The sequence below is a fragment of the Sebastes umbrosus genome, chromosome 3 (assembly GCF_015220745.1).
Source record: "Sebastes umbrosus isolate fSebUmb1 chromosome 3, fSebUmb1.pri, whole genome shotgun sequence".
NCBI lineage: Eukaryota > Metazoa > Chordata > Actinopteri > Perciformes > Sebastidae > Sebastes > Sebastes umbrosus.
The window spans coordinates 27,690,806-27,717,667 of NC_051271.1; the positions used below are offsets into that span (position 1 = coordinate 27,690,806).

Here is a 26,862-nt window from a genome sequence, read left to right on the forward strand (position 1 = left end):
GCGACAGGTGTTGAGTTTTTTCAAAAAGGAAATCTACAATACACAAATGGCACTAAAAGAAAAAGAAAAAGACAAAGAGGAAGAACAAAAAGTGACCCCCACAGCACCGCCCTTGCCCGAGCATCCTCCTCCTTACAATAAACAAAATCGTCAAGCAAAAGGACTGTACCCCGTGAGGACACCGAACCCAGATTGCGAAGACAGTGACACAGTAGGGGAGATGGATATGGCAGGAAACATGTCAGGAAAATTCACCATGGAACTCAAACTACGAAAGAATGATGACAACAATGGAAGCGATGGCAGACCATCCCCTAGGACCAGCAGAAGCAGAGAAAGAAAGGCGACTGGAGAAGATACCACTGAGTCAGAATCAGAACCCACTACTGATGAAGATACATCAGGCTTGGACCAGTTCCAAAGAAGTGACAGACAGCACTATAAATCACTTAAGCAGCAGAAAACCAGATCCCGCAGATCATCAAGTGACAGTAAAAGTGCAGAGCGCCGCCATCTCCTTGAACAGTCACGACGAGAAGCAGAGCACTTGGAAACTTCCCGCCAACGTGTGATGGGAAAAAGCTACGAAGATGATGAAGATGAGTCCCTCTACGAAAAGACTAAAAAACAGGAGCGACGATCACACAGCACCCCCAATGTGCCCAGGGCACTACGTGAACACGACGCAGGCTCCCTCCGTGACGAAGAAGCTGCCACACGACCCAAAGAATCTTCATGTCCCGCCCCCAGGTCCCCAGACGGGTGGACTGAGCCCTTCCCCAGGGCTATTACAGGCCATGTCTACCTGGAGGAGGCAGAGGCCGCCCGCCTACGATATCAGAGATTGGGAAGAGACAGAAGCAACAGAATAGAGGACATCAATAATCAGATGGACCGCACAACAGCAGAGATCAGTGACATGATGAAAGCATACGAGGACGGGAAGCGTGTGGCTCGTGAGAGAGAATACCAAGAACAACACACCTTACGAACCCGAAGCCAATCATATCCTCGCGACCCACCACCACAGTCGCAAGATCGATTCCAGTGGAGCTGGCTTCAAGAAGGACAAGAGGAACAGGCACAGGTGAGAATATGCCCAATACTGGACAAAACAGGTGGCGAAGTGTACGTGCCCTGGTCTTTTATGGACATGATTGGCTTGGCCAATAGACTGCCAGATCTCACTGGAGGAGCTAACAAGTGGATAACAGCTGTGGAAGAAAGTACGGCTGGAATATGACTAGCCCTAGGAGACCTCAAGGCTCTGCTGATGCACGTGTCTGGAAGAACCATCACAGATGAAGTATTCAACTAAGAAGTCAATACGCCGAGAAAATGGACATGTCCAAACTGGAAGGAGAAACACTGGGAGATGAACAATGTCCAACCAAATTTCTACACGCTTTCCAGTGCAGATGGAGAGAAGAAACAGGAAAGTCCTGTTGGAAAACAGACCTAAAACACAGATGTCAGTAACAACAGAACAAGAACATTTGTTGGATCAAGTTCCAGCGCACCTATGGTCACACCACAAAACTGACGTGGGTTTTGTAAAATCAGCAGCACCAGCTAAATTTAAGATAAAAACAGGGGCCAAGTTGCCCTGCCAAAAGCAGTATCCACTTTTACCACATGCCATTGCAGGGATACGACCTACCATTGAGGGGTTGGTAAAAGCAAGAGTATTGGTTAGAACCAATAGTCCGTGCAATACCCCAATCTTAGAAACCACATTCCAAAGATTACCGATTGGTACATGATCTAAGAGCAATTAATGCTATTATAAATCCTCTGCTCTGCTTTTTTCAGCGTACCAGTACACCCAGACTCAAGGCACCTGTTTGCCTTCACGTACGAAGGACAACAATACACATACACAAGACTACCACAAGGCTTCTGTAAAAGCCCCACATTGTTCAACCGCGTGTTGATGCAGGACCTTCAAAATCTAGATGTCCCAAGTATCATCTTACAATACGCTGATGATTTGTTAATATGCAGCCACTCAAAAGCTCAATGTGAGACTGACTCCATCGCAGTGCTAACTACACTGGCAGAAGGAGGACATAAAGTAAGTAGGGATAAACTTCAATTCTGCCAGCAGACGGTAGAATATCTTGGCAGACAACTAAGTGGGGAAAAAAGGCACATTTCGATATCACAAGTGGAAACTATAACAAAGGCTCCACAACCAAACATTGTAGGACAAATGTTGTCCTTTTTGGGAATGACTGGGTTTAGCAGGCCCTGGATATGCGACTATGCGATAAAAACTACACCTTTAAAAGCTTTAATAAAAGCAGCTGGCCAAATAAATAACTCTGCCCATCTCACATGGACGGAAGAGGCTCTGGGAGCCTTTCAAGCGTTGGAAAATGACATGCAAACTGCACCGGCACTGGGAAACCCAGATTACACAAAGCCTTTCCGCCTCTACGTAACAGAGAGAGCTGGATACGCATGTGCTGTACTAATGCAAAATACACCAACAGGCAAACAGCCATTAGCGTACTACAGCACTAAACTTGATAACATTGAAACTGGTTTGCCACCCTGCTACCAGGGACTGGCAGCAGCTGCATTTGCGTACCAAAAAGCCTCGTCACTCACTATGGGACACGTAGTGGTTCTGTATACGTCACATCAATTACATGCACTATTCACAAGTATTCGATTTGTTTTGACGCAAGCTAGACGCACCGGATATGAGATAATGCTCTCTGTCCCAGAGCTCGCCACCACCGATGTAACAGTAAACCCCGCAACAAAGATGGTTTTGCCAGTAGATGGTACACCACACGATTGTGTACAAACAACAGAGAAATTTATGCGAGCACAAAAAGACCTTCGTAATCAGCCGATCCCAGCCAATCTCACATTGTTTGTAGATGGCTCATGTTTTCGTGACGCGACCAGAACCCACGCAGGGTACGGCGTAGTGTAATTGAATGACCAAGATGGTACCTTTACCACATTGCAGTCCCGCCAGGTTGATCAGCCCTGCTCTGCTCAATTAGAAATCAAAGCTCTTGCAGCCGCCTGTACCTTGACCGCTGGTTAACGTCTTAAAGTTTATACAGACTCTGCCTACGCTTACGGAGTTTGTCATGTTCATGCTAACATTTGGAAACAGTGATGATTCCTCAGAGCAGACGGCACTCCGGTAACGCATGGAGAAGCCATTTCTCATCTTTTGGAAGCTCTGCATCTCCCAACTGCTCTAGCAATAATCAAATGTCACGCACATCAAAAGACCAACTCTTTGCTAGCTAAAGGAAATAATTTGGCAGATGAAGCTGCTAAACAGGCAGCACTGGACTGCATAATAGCCCCGATACTCATAGCAGATGACTGTGCACCCCTAACCACTCTTAATTCCCTAATATTAGCTCAAGATAGGGTAACAGATGCTGAAAAACGTTTGTGGATACACAGAGGTGACACAAACTAAGACAGGACCAACAGTCTACCCCATTACAATCACCTGATATGGTTCTGTTTGTAGATGGATCCTGTTACAGAGATGGACAGGACACTACTCTATAGTTCAAATGACATCCGACAATTGCCATATGCTAGAAAGCACCCCATGTGATCGACCATGCTTAGCTCAGTTAGCAGAACTAAAAGCTCTAACTCAAGCCTACACCCTTGAGGCAGGTAAAAAAGTTGATATATACACTGACTCGGCATACGCCCATGGAGTATGCTATTTGTTTAGAGCAGTGTGGAAAAGTTGTGAGTTCATTAAAACAGATGGCTCGCCTATTCAACACCATACACAAATCCAGTTCCTTTTACTGGCCATGATGAAATCGTTACAAATTGTAATCGTAAAATGTGCGGCACACAGAAAAGACTCATGAAGAGAATAAGTTATTACCAAATGTATTAACAAAACCGATGTAACTGCCCAAGCAGTGGCTTTGGCCTTCCCCACATCTATTCTAATCCTACATAACATCGGCACCAGGAAAAAGAATCCCGTGTTTGAATGCTGCCTTGAAGACAAGGTCACGGAAACTGATCTACGCGACCTACAAAACACTGTCTCGCCGACCGAAAGGGATCTTTGGGTGTCAAGGGGGGCGTCGACTGATGTGAAAGACCTGTGTAGAAATCATGAAGGCCTCTTATTAGAGCCCTTTATTCTCTTGCACCTTACGATTCAGGATGCACATGGGTTTGCCCATTTGACAAGGGAGGGAAGTAATGAGTAATGAGGAAAATCAAAGTAATGAGTAATGAGGAAAATCAAAATAGAATTAAATAAAATGTCTGGGCTCTAAATTGCTGGGCTCTAAATTTCTACAAATTGTCGATGCAGTCATCAGCAGATGCAAAATATGCTTAAAAAGTAACATGAAACGAGGTATTACCACTCCAGCAGGACACATACCCACTCCTAAAGGATCATTCCAACACCTGACAAAGTATTTTTGTAGATATAATCAAACCTGTAGGAGGCAATAGATACATGTCAGTAGTGAAAGACAGGTTCAGTAGATAGGTAGAAGAAATACCAGCCAGATATAAAGATGCCGACACTGTAACAAAGTTCTTGTGCAGAGATAATTCCTAGATTTGGTATAAATCTGTCGTATGGTGAGTTTACCAAGTTGACCCAATCGCAGAGTAACAGGCAGGACAGGTAGTTTTCAAATAAAAGCGAGCTTTAATAAAGCTGAACAGATCCAAAACCACAAAACAGGGAGGGGAACAAAGTACAAAGAAACCACAAAGTACAAATGAAAACACACCAAAAAACCAAACTGAGAACAAAACGAAGCTACAAACCAGAAGATACGAGAAACACGGGCAGGAGGAACACTAGGACCAGAGCAGGAGGAAACAAGGAACACGGAGGACAAGGTAGACGGGGCTGGGGAGACAAACGAACCGACAAGGGCAGAGGGGAACACACAGGCTTAAATACAAGACATGATTACACACAGGTGAAACAAATCAGGGCGGGGCAGACAATCAACAAAAGGCGGGAAAACAAACAAAGGAGGGAAGTAAAACCAGACAAGACACAGGGGGAGTGAATTACCAAAATAAAACAGGAAACACCGGAATAATATAGAAGACACCAAATCCAAAATCACAAAAGTAAATAACCAGAGGCTGGCACAGCCAGAACATGACAAAATCAGCTCAGACAACGGGAACAGTAAAAAACAATGTTACAAAAACTTGGAGTAAAACAAAGATTAAGTTACCTCCAAAGTCAAGGAATGGTTGATGGAATGGTTGAAGAGAGCGAATGATGTGCTGAAAAGCAAGCTACTAACAATATGCATGTGCACGGAGTTAAATTGGGTAGATACACTAACGCTTGCACTAATGGCAAACAGAGGGTCTGCGCATAAGACCTCAAGCTTACGCTGCATAAACTGCTTACGGGTCGACCCATGCTTACGCCTGTATAACATACATGCCAAAGGCCCCTCATTGGATGTTTTTATGATAAATATGAAACTCTACATGAAACAAATGACTAATGTGCAAAGGAGTATCTATGCTCAGGTGGTATCATTACAGGAGGAGGAGAAGGAGAAGAAAAAGGAAAGAGAGACCCTGATGATACCAGGTGATCCGGTATACTTTAAAGTGGTCCTCCTGACGTCACCTACAGCAGTCAAAGTTGACGGAGAACCATCCTGGCAGTACCTGGAGGCCCAGGAATGCTCAACTCCTACCAAACAGACCGCCTGGTCGGGATCCCCCGTATCCTGTCCATTCGTTGAGCTCAGACAGCTCATCCTATGAGTGCTGGCCGCTGGACGCAGTGTCAGTGCACGGCTTCTCATCTGCAGACGACGAGGACGAGAACCACAGCCCAGCTGAACCACAACCGTCAACTTCTCAGCAGGTGCCACCATCTCGTCCAATCGACAACTGAGAGAGGGACGTGACGACCCCGCCACCAGAGGAATCACCCTTCGCATCCGAGGACCTCATCAAGCTTCTTGAGGCTCTTGGCGTTGATGAAGCCTGGCCCCAAACTGTTACCCGCAAAAAGCTCCAAATTGCCCTATGCAACCTGCCCGCCGACAAGCACAGAAGGCTGAAATACCAGCTGAAATACCCATTACGAGGTATAGTGCATACCCTACGCGCTAGACAGATGAAGTACGACAAGAGTAGATACGCTAGAAAAAGAAATTACCAACGAATGACTAACTTGACCTTTGAGGTTATGAAACTGACGACTGACAACAGAGTCCTCACAGACACCGTTAAGTTTCAGGAAACTGCCAACAGCGTACTCCGCAGGCAGATTCAGACCCAGGAGACTACCATAGCTGAGTCGACAGTAGAGATAGCTCAGTTAACAGCAGAAGTATTCAGAACAGAGACAGTGTTGGCACATTACCGACGCCTGAGATACACCATGTCAGGAGCTAATGCTCGTAGGTTATAGGAAATGAGTGGGAGTTGCTGTAAGTAGTCGACAGTTCAGACTGAACTCTTAGACTTCCCGCCACTGATTTGGAACCCCCTTTATATGATAATAGAATTAAATGTACCTGCACCAGGCTAAATTTTAAGCCAAAGAAAATTGTTCCATTTGATCCCCGGACTCCTTATGATAGAAATAAGTTACTGTAAACACCGTACATGGCCTTATGACTCAGGAAGTAGTTTATCTTGACACAATTCCCATACGTCAGTCATATTCCTGTCCCAACGCATGTCTACACCAGTGCCAGTTACCCGCACTGCATCTGTTGACAGCCCCGCCCCCTGGAAAATACTGCCCCAGACCCAAATGACTCGAACCTTTTGTCTCCATACATGGTTGCTATGGTATTAGATGAAAATGGCATTACGGAGGCCCCCACTCTCAGACACTACCTGTCGGGAACAGCCCTGGCACGTGAACTCATTCGGCCCATCATGGACTCTAGATCTCTGGATGATCCCCAAATTGCGTAGTTTGTCATTGACACAAGCTGTACAGGACACTAAAGTAACCCCTCCAAAAAGAAGAGGAGGCGATGGAGACATAAACGTAAATGTCCTCCTCGCTGATCAAGAGACTTTCTACCAACTACACTGTCATCATGTGTGTGTCACTGTTTGCTTTTCACGAGCAACATCCCTTTCACAATGGACTTTTTGAGTAACTTAGATAATTATTCACATTTTATTCTTATACGATATATTCTTATATTCAATGTATGATTTATATATTTTCTTTAGAGTAACTACATAAACCTTGGCAAGGTGCTAAGTATCCTCAGTTGTGTTTTAACCCAATGGATGTATGATGTTGCATGCTTACACTTACACATAGTATTTTATTATGTGGGACTTTATAGTCCCAAAGGGAGGAATGAAGAAGTAATCCCTTTTAACTATATAAAAATGTGATAAACAATGATAAAAGTATTAATCCTATAACACTGTTTTACTACTGAAACAGCATACAATCATAGTGCTGCTGTATTGACCCCAGTGCTGTAATACTCACACTGGCCACTGTAACTCACAGCTCTAGTGATGTCATGTAAATTCCAAGCAACCTCGCAGCTGCAGGGGGCCCAAAACAGGGAATCTGGCAGAGGAGGTACCAAGGTCATATGTATGGCAGAGGGTATATGCTGATTAGTAAGACAGAGACCAGTAGAATTGAGGAATACTACAATTTACGATGACAGGAAAAGAGGGGTGAGTTCTTTGTTCCAAGTATATAAGGTTATGATGTAGAGACCGCGAGCAGTTGCGTCCGGACAGACGTGTCCGGACCTGCTCGGGTTTTGGTTGTGTTTGTGTCTGTTGATATTAAACACGATGAAAACTCTGCTTCTTGCAAAATACTTGTACAGCATCATGTGATTCATTTGAGTAACCTGTGTTGACTTTCTGACACCATTAAAATTGAACATTGAAGAATATTGAGCTGGGATCTCTGCCGTTCTTGGCCCAAGGCTTGAGATTTCCAGACTCAACACATCGCCTTCACTGAACCATCTCAGGGAACAATGGGGTAAAGACTTTGGAGCTGATATTTCAGATAAAGTTTGGCGGTTTGCAATTGAACGGATCAATACAGCCAGACCCAACAATTGCGATATTTGGGGTAGCTCCTCCAGAAGTCTCACTGTCATTGGTTCAAGCTGATGCATTGGCTTTTTCCTCACTGCTAGCGCGAAGGCTAATACTATTACAGTGGAAATCCAACAATCCACCGACGCATTCTCAATGGATAGAAAGTGTTATGTGTTTACTTTGAACATTAATATGTATCTAAACAGCAGATGTAGGTTCCCCTGATTCCCCCTTCCCTCCCCCCCACACGTACACACACACACACACACACACACACACACACACACACACTCCACATTCACACAAGTATGGATGTATAAATGTATGTTATTTTAGTAGTGTATCTTAGTTGTATTTACAATCTTTTTTTTTTTTTTATGTTTGTTTTTTTAGTATTTTAGTTACTTATGTACTTGTTTGATATGCTGTGCACCTTATGTTGTTTGGTATGTTGTTTTGACTCTATGTACTTTGAAAAATTTAATAAAAAGATTTACACTAAAGAGAGGCATGTTCAGAGAAGGGGAGGGTAAAGTAGCGTCACCTAGTCTGTAGGGAGTACCAGAAGCCGTGTTGGACTCAAACAACAGCCCGGCATCGTAGAACACACCCATACCGTCCTTCCCTCCACCTGGTGTGCAGCCTGTGTCGTGCTTCTCGACAATGTCCCACACCTGAGCAGGTAGGAATGAGACACATTTACTCATGCAATGTATTTGCTGCAGGACAAACTTACACCGGATATTATTTGAATCCAAAAGCTAACAAAATTGACAATTAACGTGTGAATTCTTTTTATACATAGCTTTTTGAATTTAAGCCATTTCAAATATTCTCAAAGATAATTATGAAATAAAGAAATTACCTTTTTCTGGGTGAGGCGGTGCTTGTTGTTTAGGACGTAGACGCCTTTGTCAACTGCCACCAATCCCACTGTGGCCTCTGGATCTCCTGTGACCTTCAGACCAAATATCCTGCGAGGCTCATAGGATGGAGCGGGTCTCGATGATTCCAGCCTCAGCTAAATGTGAATCAGTGAATGAGACGTGCAGTTTTGAATTTGTTTCATACATAAAAACATATCAGAGAAGTATACAAATAACTTTATCAGGTTGTGCATGGGTGTCTTGTTTGCCTTTTCGTTACATCTGTGCTTTATGACTCACCGAGCCCATGCAGGAGTCCTTGACATCCACCCAAACAGAGTCTGATACCAATTCATTGCCATTTGTATGGTAGTAGGCTACGATGCGGAATGATGGCAGCATTTCTTTGGTAATGAGAAGTCTCGGTACTAGACCTCTTGTCCTGAAACGTCCACTTTTCACCAGCTGACCTCTGCTCAGGATCTAGGGACACAGATTTATACATCAGCACGTATCACACATGAGTCGTGGGACGCAACAAAAAGAGTTACATATGTGCACACAAGCACAGGTGTAAAACACCTCTCACCAGGTATGTGATGTCAGTGTCATGTGTTTCCTGCCTGTTGAGGTTGAGGTTGATTTTCAGGTTGTGTCCTAGGTCCAGCTCAGCTGCATCCAAATCTGCAAATGTGACATGTTGTGATGAGTGCTGATCACAGAAAAGATTTAGCGCATGGTGCATACTTTGCCACTGCCACCACCTTTGTTTTTAATCATCTGATGTCATTTCAAGATGTAACTTACCTATGTGGATGTAGTTGTTGCTTGTAGTGGTATATGGGAGAGCAGACATGCTGGCTGATGCTTGCCTGTCAGGTGATAAACGAGGATCATTGGTCTTTGCCTGCAATTAAAGACACACACAGGTAAGCATACACACACAGTTTAATAAATAATACTTGAAAAGTCCTATGTCTATCTTATCTTAACTTATTGAGGCTTTGCCTGCCATAGTTTTGCCTAGCAATATAAAATTGCTAAATAGAATGACCAAAAGACATAACACTGACAGGATGAAGTTCACCATTCACATACTGTACAGTAAATGTGTGAGCAGCAGAACCAAAACAAGGAGCTGGGTGATAGCTCTGCTGATTTCACCTCTTCAAGTGAATATCAAAAATGTTGATTAATGTAGGGGCTGAACGGTGGTGCAGTGGTTAGCACTGTCGCCTCACAGCAAGCGGGTTTGAATCCGGCTTCTGTGTGGAGTTTAGCGTGGGTTTTCTCCGGGTTCACCGGTTTCCTCCCACAGTCCAAAGACAAGCAGGTTAGTTTAATTGTTGACTCTAAATTGGCCGTAGGTGTGAATGTGAGCGTGAATGGTTGTCTGTCTCTATGTGTCAGCCCTGTGATAGTCTGGCGACCTGTCCAGGGTGTACCCCGCCTTCGCCCAATGTCAGCTGGGATCGGCTCAAGCCCCCCCCCACTGGACCCCGAATAGGATAATCGGTTACAGATAATGGATAGATGATTAATGGAGGTTTAAGTGGCCATTTGGGCTATAATGCAAAAAGGGTAAAAGATTTCAGAGACTTACGGTGATTGTCAGTGTTGGTTCCCCTGCCACTGCAGAGAAGGTAAGCCTCGCCATGCCATTGGCTGCAGTCTTGTCCTGCACCTGTCCTGGATCGACCACCACTCTAACACCTTGTGCCGGAGTGCCGTCAGGATTCACAACTTCCACCTGCCATCAGAGACACAAACAGCTGAACAATCAGAAAACGTCCAACTGCCTTATTAAAATACACCTTATTAAGGTCAAACTCATGTTATTAGATTAGTTTTTAGTGCTGTGCACAAAGTTTAAGACTCAGGTAGTTTATGGCGACCCAAACTGTTGATGGATGAATTTCTCTTTTTCTCTGGAATCTCACATATCTGCCTTTATATCGTAATAAACATTATGTGACTTTTATATTTAGGACATACTGCCATTTGTGTTTTCAAAGAGTAACTATATTTCAGTTATGAAATGTTTTCAGTGAAGGATTTAGAAATATAGCCATTTTATTAGATTGATTTATTTCGAACATGTAACAAATAATAAGAATAACCAATAAAATAACAGTAAACATATACAGTAAATTCTAAATAAATTAAATAAATCAATATAGGTTAAAAATAAGTAAACACTTATATATGGTCCTACTCCTTTCTATAACTTTACCAATGAACTTAATGTTTATCACATATACACATAAATAATCATCTTAATATAAAAAAACAATAACAACAACATCAACAATGAGCTTCACAGTCCTGAGAGAGACAAGGCCCCTTCCTCATCCCTGTACCTCTCAAAAACATTTTATACATCTTCTTGAATGGATTTATAATTTTACTTTGCTAAATTTCTTCATCTATAACATTTCATATATTCACCCCACAAATTGTAGTACGAACATAATGTTTGTTTTTAAGTAAATTTCCTCTTATAATCCCCCTCTATGTCTGAGAACATGTTTTGTTTGTTGCCAGGAAGTACCAGGCCATAAACCATACATATGCTGTCAGTTTATGTAAATGTAAACAAGTGTACTGACCGCAACATCGAAGGACATTCCTGGTTTGAAATATTTGGGCGTTTTCTTGAAGTTGATGGTGTAAGGTGATGTGACAATCTGGATATTTCTCAACTCTGCCTCCACCATTTCACTACCTGTGAGTTGATGCAGAAACACAAACACATTCACACACAAACTTAAAAGAGTTTGTTTTTTAATCTGTTCACAATCCAGAAAAACTTTCTTTATTTTCTTTTTTCAAATATACTGAGCAGGCCCAAACACACAGTCTTCCTTTCTTACCGCTCTCCGTCATCACACTGACAGCTACAAATATGGAATTCCCCACCAGGTCGTCAATGTTTGGGAAGGTCTGTGTGATGTGCTCTCTCTTCAGTGTGACCTCTCCACTACCTCTCTGGACCTAATATGACATAATATAATAATGCATCTTGAAATACAGTATAGTGGTACAGTGATACAGTTAGTGATTCAGGTACTTAACTGTTGTCCTCTGAGAACCACAATAGACCTGTTTTTGTCTGTTTTAGTGGGCTACAGGCGGTCTTTAGGGGGAGATAGCAGGTCAACAGTAGATGTCACATAGAAGTGGTGTACATCATCTGAAAGCTGGGAACCTGAAGATAAATCTGTGATGCAGCTCAGCACTGTGTGTCAAGTTGTTCTAGTCATAAACCAGATATCAACATGAATTAATTAATTAAAATAAAATTGTGAAAGTGTATAAGGGCTTAGAACATTATGATGGCCATTCCCATGAAGTTTGTCCATACCATTTGTTACACAGATTTAGTGCTAAATTTAAAAAAATGTTACCACTTGAGAATTGATGAAAATGATAAATAATCCCTCCAAAATACCACATTAAGACACCAAGACCTTGAGGAACACCATAGAAAAAGCCATGCTGTAATTTGGTATCAAAAACGTTTGACATTTTGAGATTTCTTCAAGAATTGCACTTTTGTGGCTGTAAAGTTTCATGAGACTGTGATTATCCTAGAGGTCACCACAGGTCATTTTATACAGTGAGGTCAAGTTTTAAAAAATGGTCTCACTACAATGAGATGGCTACTATGGGGACTAACATCATCACACATGAATACAGTTGGGCTCGTTGGATCCACAAGAGTCTCAGCTTTACAGTGATACCCAATTTATGTAATTCCAGGACTGTTTAGGGACCCCAGTAGGCAGAAATAGTCAAGCACATCATTTTAGAATAGGCAAAAATAAGTGTTTGGTTCTTGCCCCAAACTGCATGTGATTATCATAAAGTGGGCATGTCTGTAAAGGGGAGACTCGTGGGTACCCAGAGAACCCATTTACATTCACATATCTTGAGGTCAGAGGTCAAGGGACCCCTTTGAAAAACGCTATGCCAAAATTTAGCCTAACTTTGGAGCATTACTGAGCCTCCTACCCCAACATGCTACCATGACATGGTTGGTACCAATGGATTCCTTAGGTTTTCTAGTTTCATATATCTGTACCTTCTAGCTCTAAAACTGAACCTGCCACAGCCTCTGAAAGATAACTTTTACAAAACATATACAAATACATCAAAAGTGTGAATGTGTGAAAGTGTGAATGTGTTCACCTGCACTCTCTGAAGAGAACCTGGAAAGCTCCTCTTTTGACCGTCTTGCATAACCCCAAACACCACGTAGGCCGTCCCATCCACCTCTTCACCAAACAGATACCTAAATCCACAAGAGGGAGACATGTTTAAGCCACAATGAAGCAAAACAGGACAATTAAAAACAAATAAACAACGAATGGCTAACAAACTAAAATAGCAAGAGCCCCAACACAACTTCTGAACAACTCTCTTTATTTTCTCCTCCAATCAATCTACCTATAAAACCTGGTCTATAAAGCCACAGAACCTTCACTTACGTAGCTTTGATGTTGATGGTGAGGGCGTCACTGTCCATGTAGAAGAAGGGGCTCACCGGTGTCAGTTTAACCTCAAAACTGGGCAGCACTGGAAAATTGAAAACATTTTATTCTGTGTCCAATCCAGTAAAAAATAAGTGAATGTTGTAGGTTTATATAACATTTAAATAAAAGTACAGATAATGAAGGACTCACCATATTCTTTGACCTCGAACTCTGCAGAAAAGCTCTGCTTTGGGTTGCTGTGGAACTTCGTCACCACCTTCCACAGTCCGGGACTAAACACACACAAACACATATTTCAATAATCAAACAAAAAAATATATACTGTATATATTAATTTAGAAACTGAAGGTAACAGGAATTAGACTTTGGACTGCGTGAAGTTGTTATGTCACACAAATTGAGATATAGGCCTACACAAATGAGCTGCTGCAAAGAACTTATCATTTATAGAGAACTACAGAAACTCTGAAGTTTAGAAGAAAAGGTTTAAAGGTTTCAGGTTGGCTTTGCATTAGATAGAACGGATGCAGTACCTTTGTTTTGTGTCTTTTAGGCTGATTGGTTTTAGTTCATAGTTCATAGGGATTAAATGCATTTCTGTTTTGTCTGTCCATTTATAATTCATATTTAAATCTTAATAGATAAATTGCCCTACAACTTTAAGGAATAGTTTAACATTTAGTTTAGATGAGAAGATTATTGCCACTCTCATGTCTGTATGCTAAATATGAAGGTAGAGCCAGCAGCCAGTTAGCTTAGCTTAGCATAATGTATATATATATATACATATATATATATATGTATATATATATATATATATACACTTTTCTGTATACTTTTCAGTATTTCCAAGTATACTTGGACTCTTCTGTATACTTGCCAAGTATATTTATACATATATGTATACTGCTGTCTGTATAAGCTAAGGATTCTTAAGTATAATTTTGTGAAGTATATCTCTGATAAGTACATTAAAAGTAAACATGCTCTCTTTTTTAAGTTTAAAAGAAGTATAGTAATAGCACACTTGAACAAACTTCTTTTTTGTAAGGGTCTCCACACTTCATACACTGTAGGCTATTATTTTTTTTAAGTTGTTGTCCAAACACTAAATTACAAACATGGAAATTAATTGTAGAAAACACAACATAAACATGGTAAAATAGCCTATGCATAATCTTAAAAGATTCTAGGTATTCATATTTTGAATTGAATTCACGTTACTCATGTTGAAATGCAATTTCACTAAACAACAAAATGTAAAGAGATACAATGTGGAAAATTTTATTTAGATAAGATAAAATACTAACCTGACAATTTCAGCGAGTTGGAAATCTCCAGAGTGCATCCCTGATTTAAAAGAGACTGCATCAATTGGTAAAATTATGCCTTCAGGGGTCTAAAAATAAACAATATTGAACAATCATTAACAGAGAGCAGTGCCAGTTTACAGATTAATTTATTAAATCCATGCTACATTTTATGTATGTCCTTTATCTACAATCCAAGAAAGAAGAGACTGTCTACAATGTGCAACTCAATCACTAGAGGGAGGCATGCATTTATTTTAACAGTAAGTGGTAGGACAGGTGTTACCAGACACAAAACAGACACAAGGTTCAGTGGATGTGTTTTGGTTATTTTGGTCTTTTGCAGCAAACTTATCTACTGTTAAGCATTTGTGATATCACCTCATCAAGAGGCTTCCTGCTCCCAGTCACAGCTGATTATATAATATTACATTATATTCTGTGCTTATCAAAAGTAAAATACAATACCACAATCTCGATGGCAATAGAAGCTTCAGGTTGGGTTTCGTCATCCCTCTCTATTGGCTCCATACGGGGCGTCAGTGCAAACATCCTGTAATGAACTGACACAGAGAAGGGAAGAGGATAATTTTGCTGCTGAAGGTTGAAGGAAGGTGTATCTATTTTGAGTCATGTGACTGTTAAACAACTTTTTTGACTTTAGGCCATTTTCACTTGTGTGTGGGGAAGGGTTCATTTACTGTAATTTACAGTACAATCATTCAATTTGGAAAAAAAGCCATGTAAAGACATTAGGCGTGTTTTTCAGCACTGATGTAAAAAAACAACTCACCTTTGCTGTTGGGGGTGTAGAGGGTCTTGTCAGTCTGGATGAAGATGTACCCGGACTGGAAGGACACTAAGACCACTTTCTCCAGCAGTTGGTCAGGGAACTGAGCTTGCAGGTACACATACTGCTTCATGTTGGGATCCTTGCTGAAGTCTCCAGCAGAGATCTGAAACCAGTATGAAGAGACACGAGCAGCGCATGAGGAGCAGGGAGGGGTAACTTACATCTGGATTAATTTCTAGATTCTTTGTGGCCATGTTAGAAAATGAAGCCAAGTAACAGTAACATATACAGCGACAGTATTTCATTTACTGTTATTTGTCCGAGCGCCTGGAAGTTGTCTGCACTGGTAAGGTTCACAGATGTGAATGCCAGCCTTATGTTTTTGGTTGGATAGTTCCTCACGCTGATTTTGACAGGGATGTTTGCACCGGAGCAGTCTTGACACTCCACAAAGATGTTTTCTGCTGTTCCTACCCGCAACAAGTTGGGGGCAGACATCACCTGCCTGCAGAGCAGCGATGAGAGAGGAAGATTAATGTGTAGTCACTGTGCAGAAAGAACCACATGCTGTTTAGGTACTGACAAACATGTTTTTTTATGCATTTAAGGCACTATAAGACACACATGTCGTAAAAAGTACACTCAGTAGAGTGCAGATCTCCGCCAGGTGTGTCTCCCTCTCCCCTCCTAAACAAAGAAGTTGGATCTCACTATTGTCCCTCCCGGTTCCCTTACGGTCAAGATGGCGGCGAACATAACCAAAACAGGGATTTATTCATTGTGTATCGTGCCTAACTTTAGTGGATCATAACATATCGGGTATGGAATTAATCTGCAGATACTCCGGTTCAAAATGAGACCAAACATTTCTGTGGATGTCAGTTTTTCAGCTACGACAAAGGTCAAAATGTGGCCGGCAACAAACTAAGATAAGGCTTGTTTTTAGCCTAGCCGTTTGCCGGAAATGCCTTCAATCATGGTATAAAATAGTCAATGAAATAGCTTTTTCAAATTGTGAATCACCGCAACTACAAGAGGTCCTTGAGCACAAAGCCATAAATGAGCACAAAAAAATAATAGGCTGATGGGTCCAGTAGTATACAAGATTAGCCGTGGACAGACAGACAGGTCCACTCATACACACGATCAAACGCATGATCTCCCCAAAGGCTTACGTCTGGTGAAAATGGAGGGTTATCACTGTTTAAACACGTGATTTACAGGTTTATGTGTTTATTTGTCCAAGGGTTTTAAGAGTGGATCTCTTAGAGAAGTGATTCCCAAACTTTTTTTGTGTATGACTCTTTAAAATGAATGTGCTTGTTACCTCTCGTCAGGTATCGGCCTTACCGACGGCATGAATGTGACTTATTTTTGGTGAGATTTTTGTGTGCTCGAAGAGGGGGACCTTCTCAGTATTTCAAAAGCAGAAGTCTGAAAAATAAACCTAATTTTGTGCATCACAAATGTTTTTTTTGTCTTCTGACCCCTCAGGTTTATCTTGCCACGCCCTATGTGCTCTCAGGATCATGAGCTCCATCATGGACACACAATGAGTAATCTATTGATTACCTTGATGAAGATCCAGCACTGGATCAACAAAACATTTCATCATGGCTCTAGACTCTTGCTCTGTCTGGCGTAATGCATCGTTGTGCAAACTCTCAACAAAATATAGGCCAATTTACTGGCATCATTTGAAACACCACATTACCTTGTGACACAAAGTGCAAACTGGACTACAGCCCCTCATTATGTAAGACACACAATATTTGTATCCATACACTTTTTAAATGTAATATAAATGCAGAGGACCTCAAGTATTGTTGTTGATCCCATTACAGTTTAACCAATAACAATGTGAATATTATGAAGATGAACAAACAAACTGTATATTTTAGCTGTTTTCTTTTGTCAATTAATTCAAGCACAGGGAGTAAAGGTATAGGCTGGTCTACTTACAATGCAGCTCCATCAGCTAGAGAAGTCAGGGAGACAAAGGCCACAGAGGCCAGCAGCCACAACAGAGTCATCCTCAACTGATCCTGATCCGCTGTCAATGTAGCCTGTCGCTGTGCAGCACCCTCTTTTTATCCACTCTCACCCCTCCTCTTGCACCCCACTTTCCCTTTCTGTACACAGGTATTAACACAAACAAACACATGATTTCCCAGCAGCAGTTGAGAAACTGTTGAATTCTGATTAGCTCTGCTCTGAGGAAAAAGATAAACAACAGAAAATCAATGAGGGGTTTACATGACAGGGTCAAAAATGCCTTGTTCATGCTGCATGTTTTTTCTGGTTGTTTTTATTCTATTTTGCATGTTTTATGGTTGTTTTTATTCTAAATTATTTTGCATGTTTTATCCCTGCATGTTGTGTTGTAGGTGCACCGACCTTTTAAAGGGACTATTTGTAACTTTCAGAATTGCTTGTTAACAGCAACACCTGTGGCTGTTAAGTCAATGAAAGTCAGCGTCGGGCTCACGCTTGCTCAGGATGAGCCCATGATAAGGTAGGTTTTGCCTGTCCGCAGATCTAAAGATTCCCTGCAGTGAGGATAACTGAGGAATGTGCGCAGTTTATTCAGAGGACCCACATCAAAATTTCCTATAATTAAAATATAGAAAAGAGAAAAGGTAAGGATTAAATGCATAGCTAAAGGTGCAGTACAAAATATTAGTGCTGTATTCTCACATACTCCCAGTGCCACAGTGGAATCATGCCAATAGTTGGACATTTTGGGAAATAAGCTTGTTGACTTTCTTGCCGATTGTTAGATCGACGCCCGTTATTGATACCACTCTCATGAATGTATAGTAAATATGCACCCAACAACCAGCTAACTTAGCTTAGCATAAGACTGGAAACAGTTAGCCTGGCTTTGTCCAAAGGTAACAAAATACACCTACCAGCACCTCCAATTTTGTTTGTATAATCTGTACAAAAAATTCAATTCACAATTCACCTTTTAAAATGGCTGTTTGTAAGAATCAGAAATGCTTGTTAACAGCGACACCTGTGACCGTTAAGTCAACGAAAGTCAACGTCGGGTTCGTGCTTGTGCTCGCTCTAAATAGACATGAACGAGCATCGCTCAAAACAGTGAGGTGACACACGTCAGCTAAAACCACAATAACACTCTATATTTCACCTGCTTGGCAGTAATGTTAGCTGACCAGACGAAGGTCTCTCCTTGAATCAATGCTGATCCTAGTGTTGGCTTTTCCTGCCTCAGCCTCCGGGGCTGAAGCAGGAAAAGCGGGTCGGTGCCGGGGCTGAAGCAGGAAGAGAAACGTTATCGCCTCCCAACTGCGCCCGCAGGGAGACACTTGCACCCAGTCAGAGACGACAACATTTCTCGCTGCGGAGCCCTGTCACTTCACAAGACACGGAAAACCTCTGTTGGTCTGGAAGAGCTGCAGCAGTTATTTCTGCACAAACGTCCACTGCACATTCACTAGATATTCTCATAGCTAAACTAACTCTTCTGCAGTGTGGAGTGAAGGCGCATGCACGTCTAGAGGTGGAGCGAGACAGCGAGAACGCGCGCGGTTTGTGTGAGTGAAGGTAGGCAGGTAGAGGAGCAGAGACTTCGGCCACATGCGAGCGCGCGCACATATGCGAGGGCGCATGGGATACCGACCTGGTAGATTTATACCTGTAAAAAGTTACAAACAGTCCCTTTAATTGTGTGGGTTGTTTTTAATACGTGGATAGAAGTGTGCTTTTAAGATGTCATGAACTGGAGTTATGACCCATGGACAGCCACACCTCCAATCAAGGAGACTGATTACTAGAGGAGCGACAGGTGTGGCTGAACGATTGCAATTAGCGAGATGAAACACAGACGGAGAGGAGAAAAGGAGAGAGCGGCTCGCAGCAGAAGGGGGTTCTTCAGTCAGAGAAACAGTCTAGGGACGGCAGAATGGCTCTCCTGAAGACTACTACCTACCAACGGCTCTCTTGACGACTACTACCTACCAACGGCCCTCCTGAAGACTACTACCTACCAACGGCTCTCCTGAAGACCACAACCTACAAACGGCTCTCCTGAAGACTACTACCTACCAACGGCTCTCCTGAAGACCACTACCTACCAACGGCTCCCCTGAAGACTACTACCTACCAACGGCTCTCCTGAAGACTACTACCTACCAACGGCTCTCCTGAAGACTACTACCTACCAACGGCTCTCCTGACGACTACTACCTACCAACGGTTCTCCTGAAGACTACTACCTACCAACGGCTCTCCTGAAGACTACTACCTACCAGCCCAGTGACCAGCGAGTTCCTGTGTGACGTCATGCAGCAGACCGTGTCCGTCATCGCAGCTCCAATCAGACCGTTGGTCGGCAGTTGGTCTCCTGCCGCCCAGAGAAATAGTAAGTACCCTTTGGTACATTTGAGTGGCGGACACACTGAGACAGGCCAGGAAAGCTCGTAGCTGGAGTTGGTGATAACCAAGCAGTAGGGAACACATTACTGGTCCTGGTGTCTCTGATATTTCACATCTTCGGAAAAAGAAGGTGTGGTAGGAGTACGGGAGGAGCCAAAACACGGACACGGGAGTAGCCACTGGATTGGACTGGATTGGATTAAAGAGCCGGATTGGACTAGACTGGATCGCTGGATTGGGCTGGACTTTTTTGGGGTTTTAACCTTGCTGCTAGTAGCATTTTATTCCTTTTAGCCTTTAAATTAATCATTGATGTAGACCCATGTTATTTTAATTATAATGAATCTGGTTTAAATGAAGCTTATGCTTAAATTCAGACAGGAAGACTAGGGGTGCATTCTCAATCATTCTGGGTCTCTCTCTCATGGGCTATTACTATGTCAGCTGATTATGGGCGTCTCTCTTTTCAGTGACCAATCAGATCTTGCCATAACTCCCTAAACCAATCACATCGTTGCTGTCAAAAGTTTAAAACTGTTCTCCTCTATGCTGTTTTCAGTGTCAGTATCAGCACAAACTGATGAGACCCTCCACCACCCCATCACCTCCAGATTCATCCCATCAGAGCAATCCTGCTCCACATCATTCATCGGATCTGCATCAATCTTTTCACTACCACCATCACCAGTGTCTAGACCTGGGGAGAATAATCCTAATCCAACTATGGCCTCACTTCCCTTTTACTATGTCACATTGGGTCTAAATTGCCAAAGACCGTTACTATTCATAAATTTGTGCACTTTGTAATAAATCACCATTCAATTCATACAAGTCTCTCCTGATTGAAATTTGACTATAGAATTCTGTCTGGTTTTTAACTCCGCTCACCTGATTTTAAAATAACCTGAAACTATCAGAGACCTAGGCTCTAAGTATTTCCTAGGTGTCGTTCATAGTTAAATGTAACTAGTATCTTAAATGGCGGCCTTGCCATTGGCTGTTGGGCCCGGGCCACATTTACATGGTTGACTAACTTCTAAGCATACAGTCGAATGAACAGGGGTCTCATTTATAAAACAGTGTGTAGGATCCATACTAAAAATGTACGTGCGCACAAAAGCCGAAAATGGCGTGCGCCAAAAAATAATCTGACTTATAAAACCGTGCGTACGCACATCTGCACGCAATGTTCCCTTTATAAATCACAGTTCACCTGGAAATGTGCGCACGTGGATCCGCCTCATATTCCGCCCTCTACACGCCCACATTCAACCATAAATGGTCGATGCAAAGCACCTCATGAATGTTTCTGCATGTGAATGAGCCTGTTGATCAGTGGGTCTTTACGGTGAATCACGGCAACTACCGAGAGGAAGACAGAGACAAGGAGTTTTTCTGACACACAGATCGAGGTGCTTGTAGGTGAGGAGGTCTCTGAACACGTTTTCCCTCCTGATTCTGTCATTCACGTCTTGTAGTCCTCAGTGCCGGTATATCCACCAGCACCATGCAGCATGTTAACAGTGCCACTGCTGTGTTTATATCTTTACAGGAGTCTGTCCCCGTCCATTCACAACTTGCTAAAATGATCAAGACAATCAGTAATATCCCCCCCCCCCCACGCTGGATATCGTTAGAAAAAGGAAGTTTGACAGGAGAACACTATTTATTATTTATTTATTTATTTAAGTTTTTATGGCGAACTTGTCCTGCATTATGATTAGGACTGATAATGATAATGAGGACATGTAGAGTACCGATTGTGTGAGAGCTGTCACTGGTTTTATTTCCCCACTTTGTTTATTTACACTCTCCATACTGGTGGAGATGTGCCGGGTGGAGGTGACTGGAGGAAGCAAAGTAGTGTGTGTGGCGCACCGCGGTGGCGAACTGGAGACAGGCTGATAGTTGCATATAGCTGTTTTCATTTCGTCTATGTATACTGTATCTGTCCCTATCAAATAAACCATAAATAAATGAATAAGTCATGTCATGTTTACTGCAGCGATTTATCAGGCAACAACTTTATGAAAACTAATATCGTACTTGGTGATATATGCACACTATTAGAAAATATTATTAAAACTATTGGCGCTAAAGCTGACTGAAAGTGTCGGTAGTCCGACCCTCTCCTCTGAGCTCTGGTGATGAAGGGACCGTGATGGTGAGACAGCGCTGATGAGATATTGAGCTGAATTTGATTTTGAGATTTGAGTTGGCTGATATCTTTTACATTTGTAAGGTGCTTATGTAATAGTTATGGCTCACTAGCACAAAGAGCACTGCTGTTTTAAATGTTTATGATACAGTGGATATAAGTATGAAGTGAAGTTAAATGTGTGAGAGGCATCATTATACGTACAATGACATTTAATATCTACAGTCTGGCTTCAATTCACCACCTCACCACCTGCGTCTCCAGTTTCCCCTACCTCGGTGTCTCCATGATGTGCGTACGCACGGGTCAAAGTTTCCGTACCGGTGCGCACATTCTCCCGTCAAGTTTGTTTTTATAGATCACAACTGTTGCGTGGGAAGTGGCGTACGCACATTTCAGGCCCCGTTTTGTGCGTACGACATCGGTTATAAATGAGACCCCAGGTCACTGAAAAATTATAGCAAAACAGCTTTTAATGTTTTGTGATGTAACGCCTTTATTTTCTTCTTGTTTGAGTCACTTATACTTCTTATTCTGAGACTGCTGAATCAGTGTAAACATAAACAAACATATTGAACATGCACATAGACAACTAGTCGGGTGAAAGTCGTGTTGAGTAATTTCTGCATGGGCAAAGTATCTGGCAGGTTTTTTTGGGGAGTTTCAACAGCAGAGATGATAAAAATGATCAAAAATCCTTCCAAAATACAACGTTAAGACACCGAGACCTCGAGGAACACCATACCACATTTGGTATAAAAAACTCTTGACATTTTGAGATTTCTGAATGAATTGCATTTCTCTACGATTGGATGTCGAGCACTTCTGTTCTGGAAACGTCTCAGAAACTCCCTTATTGTCAATAAAGCTAGGAAAGACATCCATCCTCTGAATTCTCTAGGTCTCTAGTTTATAGAGAGAGGTGGCTGTAAAGTTTCATGAGACTGTGATTATCCTAGAGGTCACCACGGGTCATTTTATACAGTGAGGTCAAGTTTAAAAAAAATGGTCTCACTATATGAAATGGCTGCTATGAGGACTAACATCATCAAACATGAATACAATTGCACTCATTGGAGCCACAAGAGTCTCAGCCTTACAGTCATACCCAATTTATGTAATTCAAAGACTGTTTAGGGACCCCAGTATGCAGAAATATTCAAATACCATTTTGGAATAGGCACAAATAACACATTTATACTACATGCAAAAAACTGCATGTTTTTGCACCAAACGGCATGTGATTATCATAAAGTGGGCATGTCTGTAAAGGGGAGACTCGTGGGTACCCATAGAACCCATTTACATTCACATATCTTGAGGCCAGAGGTCAAGGGACCCCTTTGAAAATGGCCATGCCAATTTTGGAGAGTTGCTGAGCCTCCTCCCCCAACATGCTAGCATCACATGGTTGGTACCAATGGATTCCTTAGGTTATTTAGTTTCATATGATATCTGTACTTTCTAGCTCTAAAACTGAACCTGCTACAGCCTCTGAAAGACAGTAAAGTTGGTCAGGATTGCCTGTGATCCCACGGGTCTCAGGGGGTTAAACTTCTACTTCTAGTTGAACTTCTCAAAGTTTACTATACAGCAACCAACATAATAGTAATCAAACATTAACTAAATGTTAATGAATAAAACACAGAGAATGAGATTGAGACAATTACATTTTAGTCATTATAGTGCAACATTGTAAGCCCTCATATCCCAAAGCGGTGAATGTTTTACATAATAAGAACAATGCAAAATAAAAACAATTTGACACTTTATTTCTTTTTCCTTCGTTTCACTACTGCTGACATCCAAAGAGTTGGTACCGCTGGACCATCTCCTCCATGCCCAAACAGGTAGGTCGGTGTTCCTCAGTTTGACACTCTGCTTCTATGGGCCAGTACTCGATCCAGGTTCTCTCACCGAGTACATACTGGTATCTGAGGAGAGCAAAGTGAAACACACATTGGTTCTTTATGTGACCAGCCATTTGTAACCCGCTGGAACATAACAAAACACAAGCCTCCTCCCTCCTTCTGTACATTTAATGACTCTATCAACAGTAACGCATAAACTAGAGTACAAGAAAGAGTAACTTGATTTAGTAACAGAAAGCAGTGAAACAGTAAAAATCCTTAAAAGGCACCCACCACACACATTGACTTTCACACAAAGAACAAACTTACGATTGATGTTGGTCATCTCTCTGAATATCTTTGGATGAGCCCATGATAAGGTAGGTTTTGCCTGTCCCCAGATCTAAAGATTCCCTGCAGTGCGGATAACTGAGGAATGTGCACGATTTATTCAGAGGACCCACATCAAAACTTCCTGTAATTAAAATATAGAACAGAGAAAAGGTAAGGATTAAAAGCATAGCTAAAGGTGCAGTACAAAATATTAGTACTGTATTCTCACATATTCCCAGTTCCACAGTGGAATCATGCCAATAGTTGGACATTTTGGGAAATACGCTTGTTCACTTTCTTGCCGAGGGTTAGATTGACGCCCGTTATTGATACCACTCTCATGAATGTATAGTAAATATGCACCCAACAACCAGCTAACTTAGCTTTGCATGAATACTGGAAACAGTTAGCCTGGCTTTGTCCAAAGGTAACAAAATACACCTACCAGCACCTCCAATTTTGTTTGTATAATCTGTACAAAAAAATTAAGTGTAAAAATGACAATTCACCTTTTAAAAGGACTGTTTGTAAGAATCAGAAATGCTTGTTAACAGCGACACCTGTGACCGTTAAGTCAACGAAAGTCAGCGTCGGGTTCGCGCTTGTGCTCGCTCTAAATAGACATGAACGAGCATCACTCAAAACAGTGAGATGACACACGTCAGCTAAAACCACAATATCACTCTATATTTCACCTGCTTGGCAGTAATGTTCGCTGACCAGACGAAGGTCTCTCCATGAATCAATGCTGATCCTAGTGTTGGCCTTTCCTGCTTCAGCCTCCCGACTGCGCTCGCAGGGAGACACCTGCACCCAGTCAGAGACGATAACGTTTCTCGCTGTGGAGCCCCGTCACTTCACAAGACACGGGCACCTCTGTTGGTCTGGAGGAGCTGCAGCAGTTATTTCTGCAAAAACGTCAACTGTACATTCACTAGATATTATCAGAGCTACTAACTCTTCTGCAGTGTGCAGTGAGCGCGCATGAACGTGTGGAGGTGGAGCGAGACAGCGAGAACGCTGTGTGAGTGAAGGCAAGCAGGCAGAGGAGGAGAGACTCTGGCCACACGCGAGCGCGCATATGCCAGGGCGTATGGGATACTGGCCCGGTAGATTTATACCTGTAAAAAGTTACAAACAGTATACTGACTACTACCTACCAACGGCTCTCCTGACAACTACTACCTACCAACGGCTCTCCTGACGACTATTAACTACAAACGGCTCTCCTGAAGACTACTACCTACCAACGGCTCTCCTGAAGACTACTACCTACCAACGGCTCTCCTGAAGACTATTAACTACCAACGGCTCTCCTGAAGACTACTACCTACCAACGGCTCTCCTGACGACTACTACCTACCAACTGTTCTCCTAAAGACTACTACCTACCAACGGCTCTCCTGAAGACTACTACCTACCAACGGCTCTCCTGAAGACTATTAACTACCAACTGCTCTCCTGAAGACTACTACTTACCAACGGCTCTCCTGAAGACTACTACCTACCAACGGCTCTCCTGAAGACTACTACCTACCAACGGCTCTCCTGAAGACTACTACCTACCAACGGCTCTCCTGAAGACTACTACCTACCAACGGCTCTCCTGACAACTACTACCTACCAACGGCTCTCCTGAAGACTACTACCTACCAACGGCTCTCCTGACGACTACTACCTACCAACTGTTCTCCTAAAGACTACTACCTACCAACGGCTCTCCTGACGACTACTACCTACCAACGGCTCTCCTGAAGACTACTACCTACCAACGGCTCTCCTGAAGACTACTACCTACCAGCCCAGTGACCAGCGAGTTCCTGTGTGACGTCATGCAGCAGACCGTGTCCGTCAACGCAGCTCCACTCAGACCGTTGGTCGGCAGTTGGTCTCCTGCCGCCCAGAGAAATAGTAAGTACCCTTTGGTACATTTGAGTGGCGGACACACTGAGACAGGCCAGGAAAGCTCGTAGCTGGAGTTGGTGATAGCCAAGCAGTGAGGAACACACTACTGGTCCAGGTGTCTCTGTTATTTCACAGCTTCGAACGAAGACCGTGTGGTAGGAGTACGGGAGGAGCCAAAACACGGACACGGTGAGCCACTGAACTGGACCGCTAGAATGGACTGGATTAAAGAGCCGGACTGGAATACACTGGATCGCTGGATTGGACTGGACTTTTTATAGGGTTTTAACCTTGCTGCTTGTAGCATTTTATTCATTTTAGCCTTTAAATTGATCATTCATTTAGACCCATGTTATTTTAATTATAATGAATCTGGTTTTAATTTGACTATAGACTTCTGTCTGGTTTTTAACTCCGCTCACCTGATTTTAAAAGAACCTGAATCTATCATAGTCCTAGGCTCTAAGTATTTCCTAGGACTGTTGTCGGCTCCAAGTAAAATCATTCATAGTTAAATGTAACTAGTATCTTAAGTTGCGGCCTTGCTGTTGGGCCCGGACCACATTTACATGGTTGACTAACTTCTCAGCATACAGTCGAATGAACAGGTCACTGAAAAATTATAGATAAACAGCTTTTAATGTTTTCTAATGTGACGCCTTTGTTTTCTTCTTGTTTGAGTCACTTAT

General features: G+C 42.5%; 2 protein-coding genes across 2 annotated transcripts in view; both read right to left on the reverse strand.

Moving 5' to 3' along the window:
• The window catches only part of LOC119484805 (complement C3-like), a 64,858-nt gene extending 49,170 nt beyond the window's left edge, over positions 1-15,688 (reverse strand). The window contains exons 1-14 of the mRNA XM_037763904.1: positions 15,527-15,688; positions 15,202-15,296; positions 14,734-14,822; positions 13,613-13,695; positions 13,418-13,505; positions 13,119-13,221; positions 11,801-11,921; positions 11,537-11,652; positions 10,531-10,677; positions 9,735-9,834; positions 9,517-9,611; positions 9,228-9,410; positions 8,927-9,082; positions 8,606-8,735 (exon numbers count right to left, since the gene is read on the reverse strand). Of these exons, the coding sequence (XP_037619832.1) occupies positions 8,606-8,735; positions 8,927-9,082; positions 9,228-9,410; positions 9,517-9,611; positions 9,735-9,834; positions 10,531-10,677; positions 11,537-11,652; positions 11,801-11,921; positions 13,119-13,221; positions 13,418-13,505; positions 13,613-13,695; positions 14,734-14,822; positions 15,202-15,296; positions 15,527-15,656 (1,636 nt within the window). The 5' untranslated portion in view covers positions 15,657-15,688. The remainder of the gene's footprint in view (positions 1-8,605; positions 8,736-8,926; positions 9,083-9,227; positions 9,411-9,516; positions 9,612-9,734; positions 9,835-10,530; positions 10,678-11,536; positions 11,653-11,800; positions 11,922-13,118; positions 13,222-13,417; positions 13,506-13,612; positions 13,696-14,733; positions 14,823-15,201; positions 15,297-15,526) is intronic.
• Positions 15,689-23,749: 8,061 nt separating this feature from the next.
• The window catches only part of LOC119484804 (complement C3-like), an 85,814-nt gene continuing 82,701 nt past the window's right edge, over positions 23,750-26,862 (reverse strand). The window contains exons 42-43 of the mRNA XM_037763899.1: positions 24,266-24,410; positions 23,750-24,019 (exon numbers count right to left, since the gene is read on the reverse strand). Coding sequence (XP_037619827.1) covers positions 23,878-24,019; positions 24,266-24,410 — 287 coding nt within the window. The 3' untranslated portion in view covers positions 23,750-23,877. The remainder of the gene's footprint in view (positions 24,020-24,265; positions 24,411-26,862) is intronic.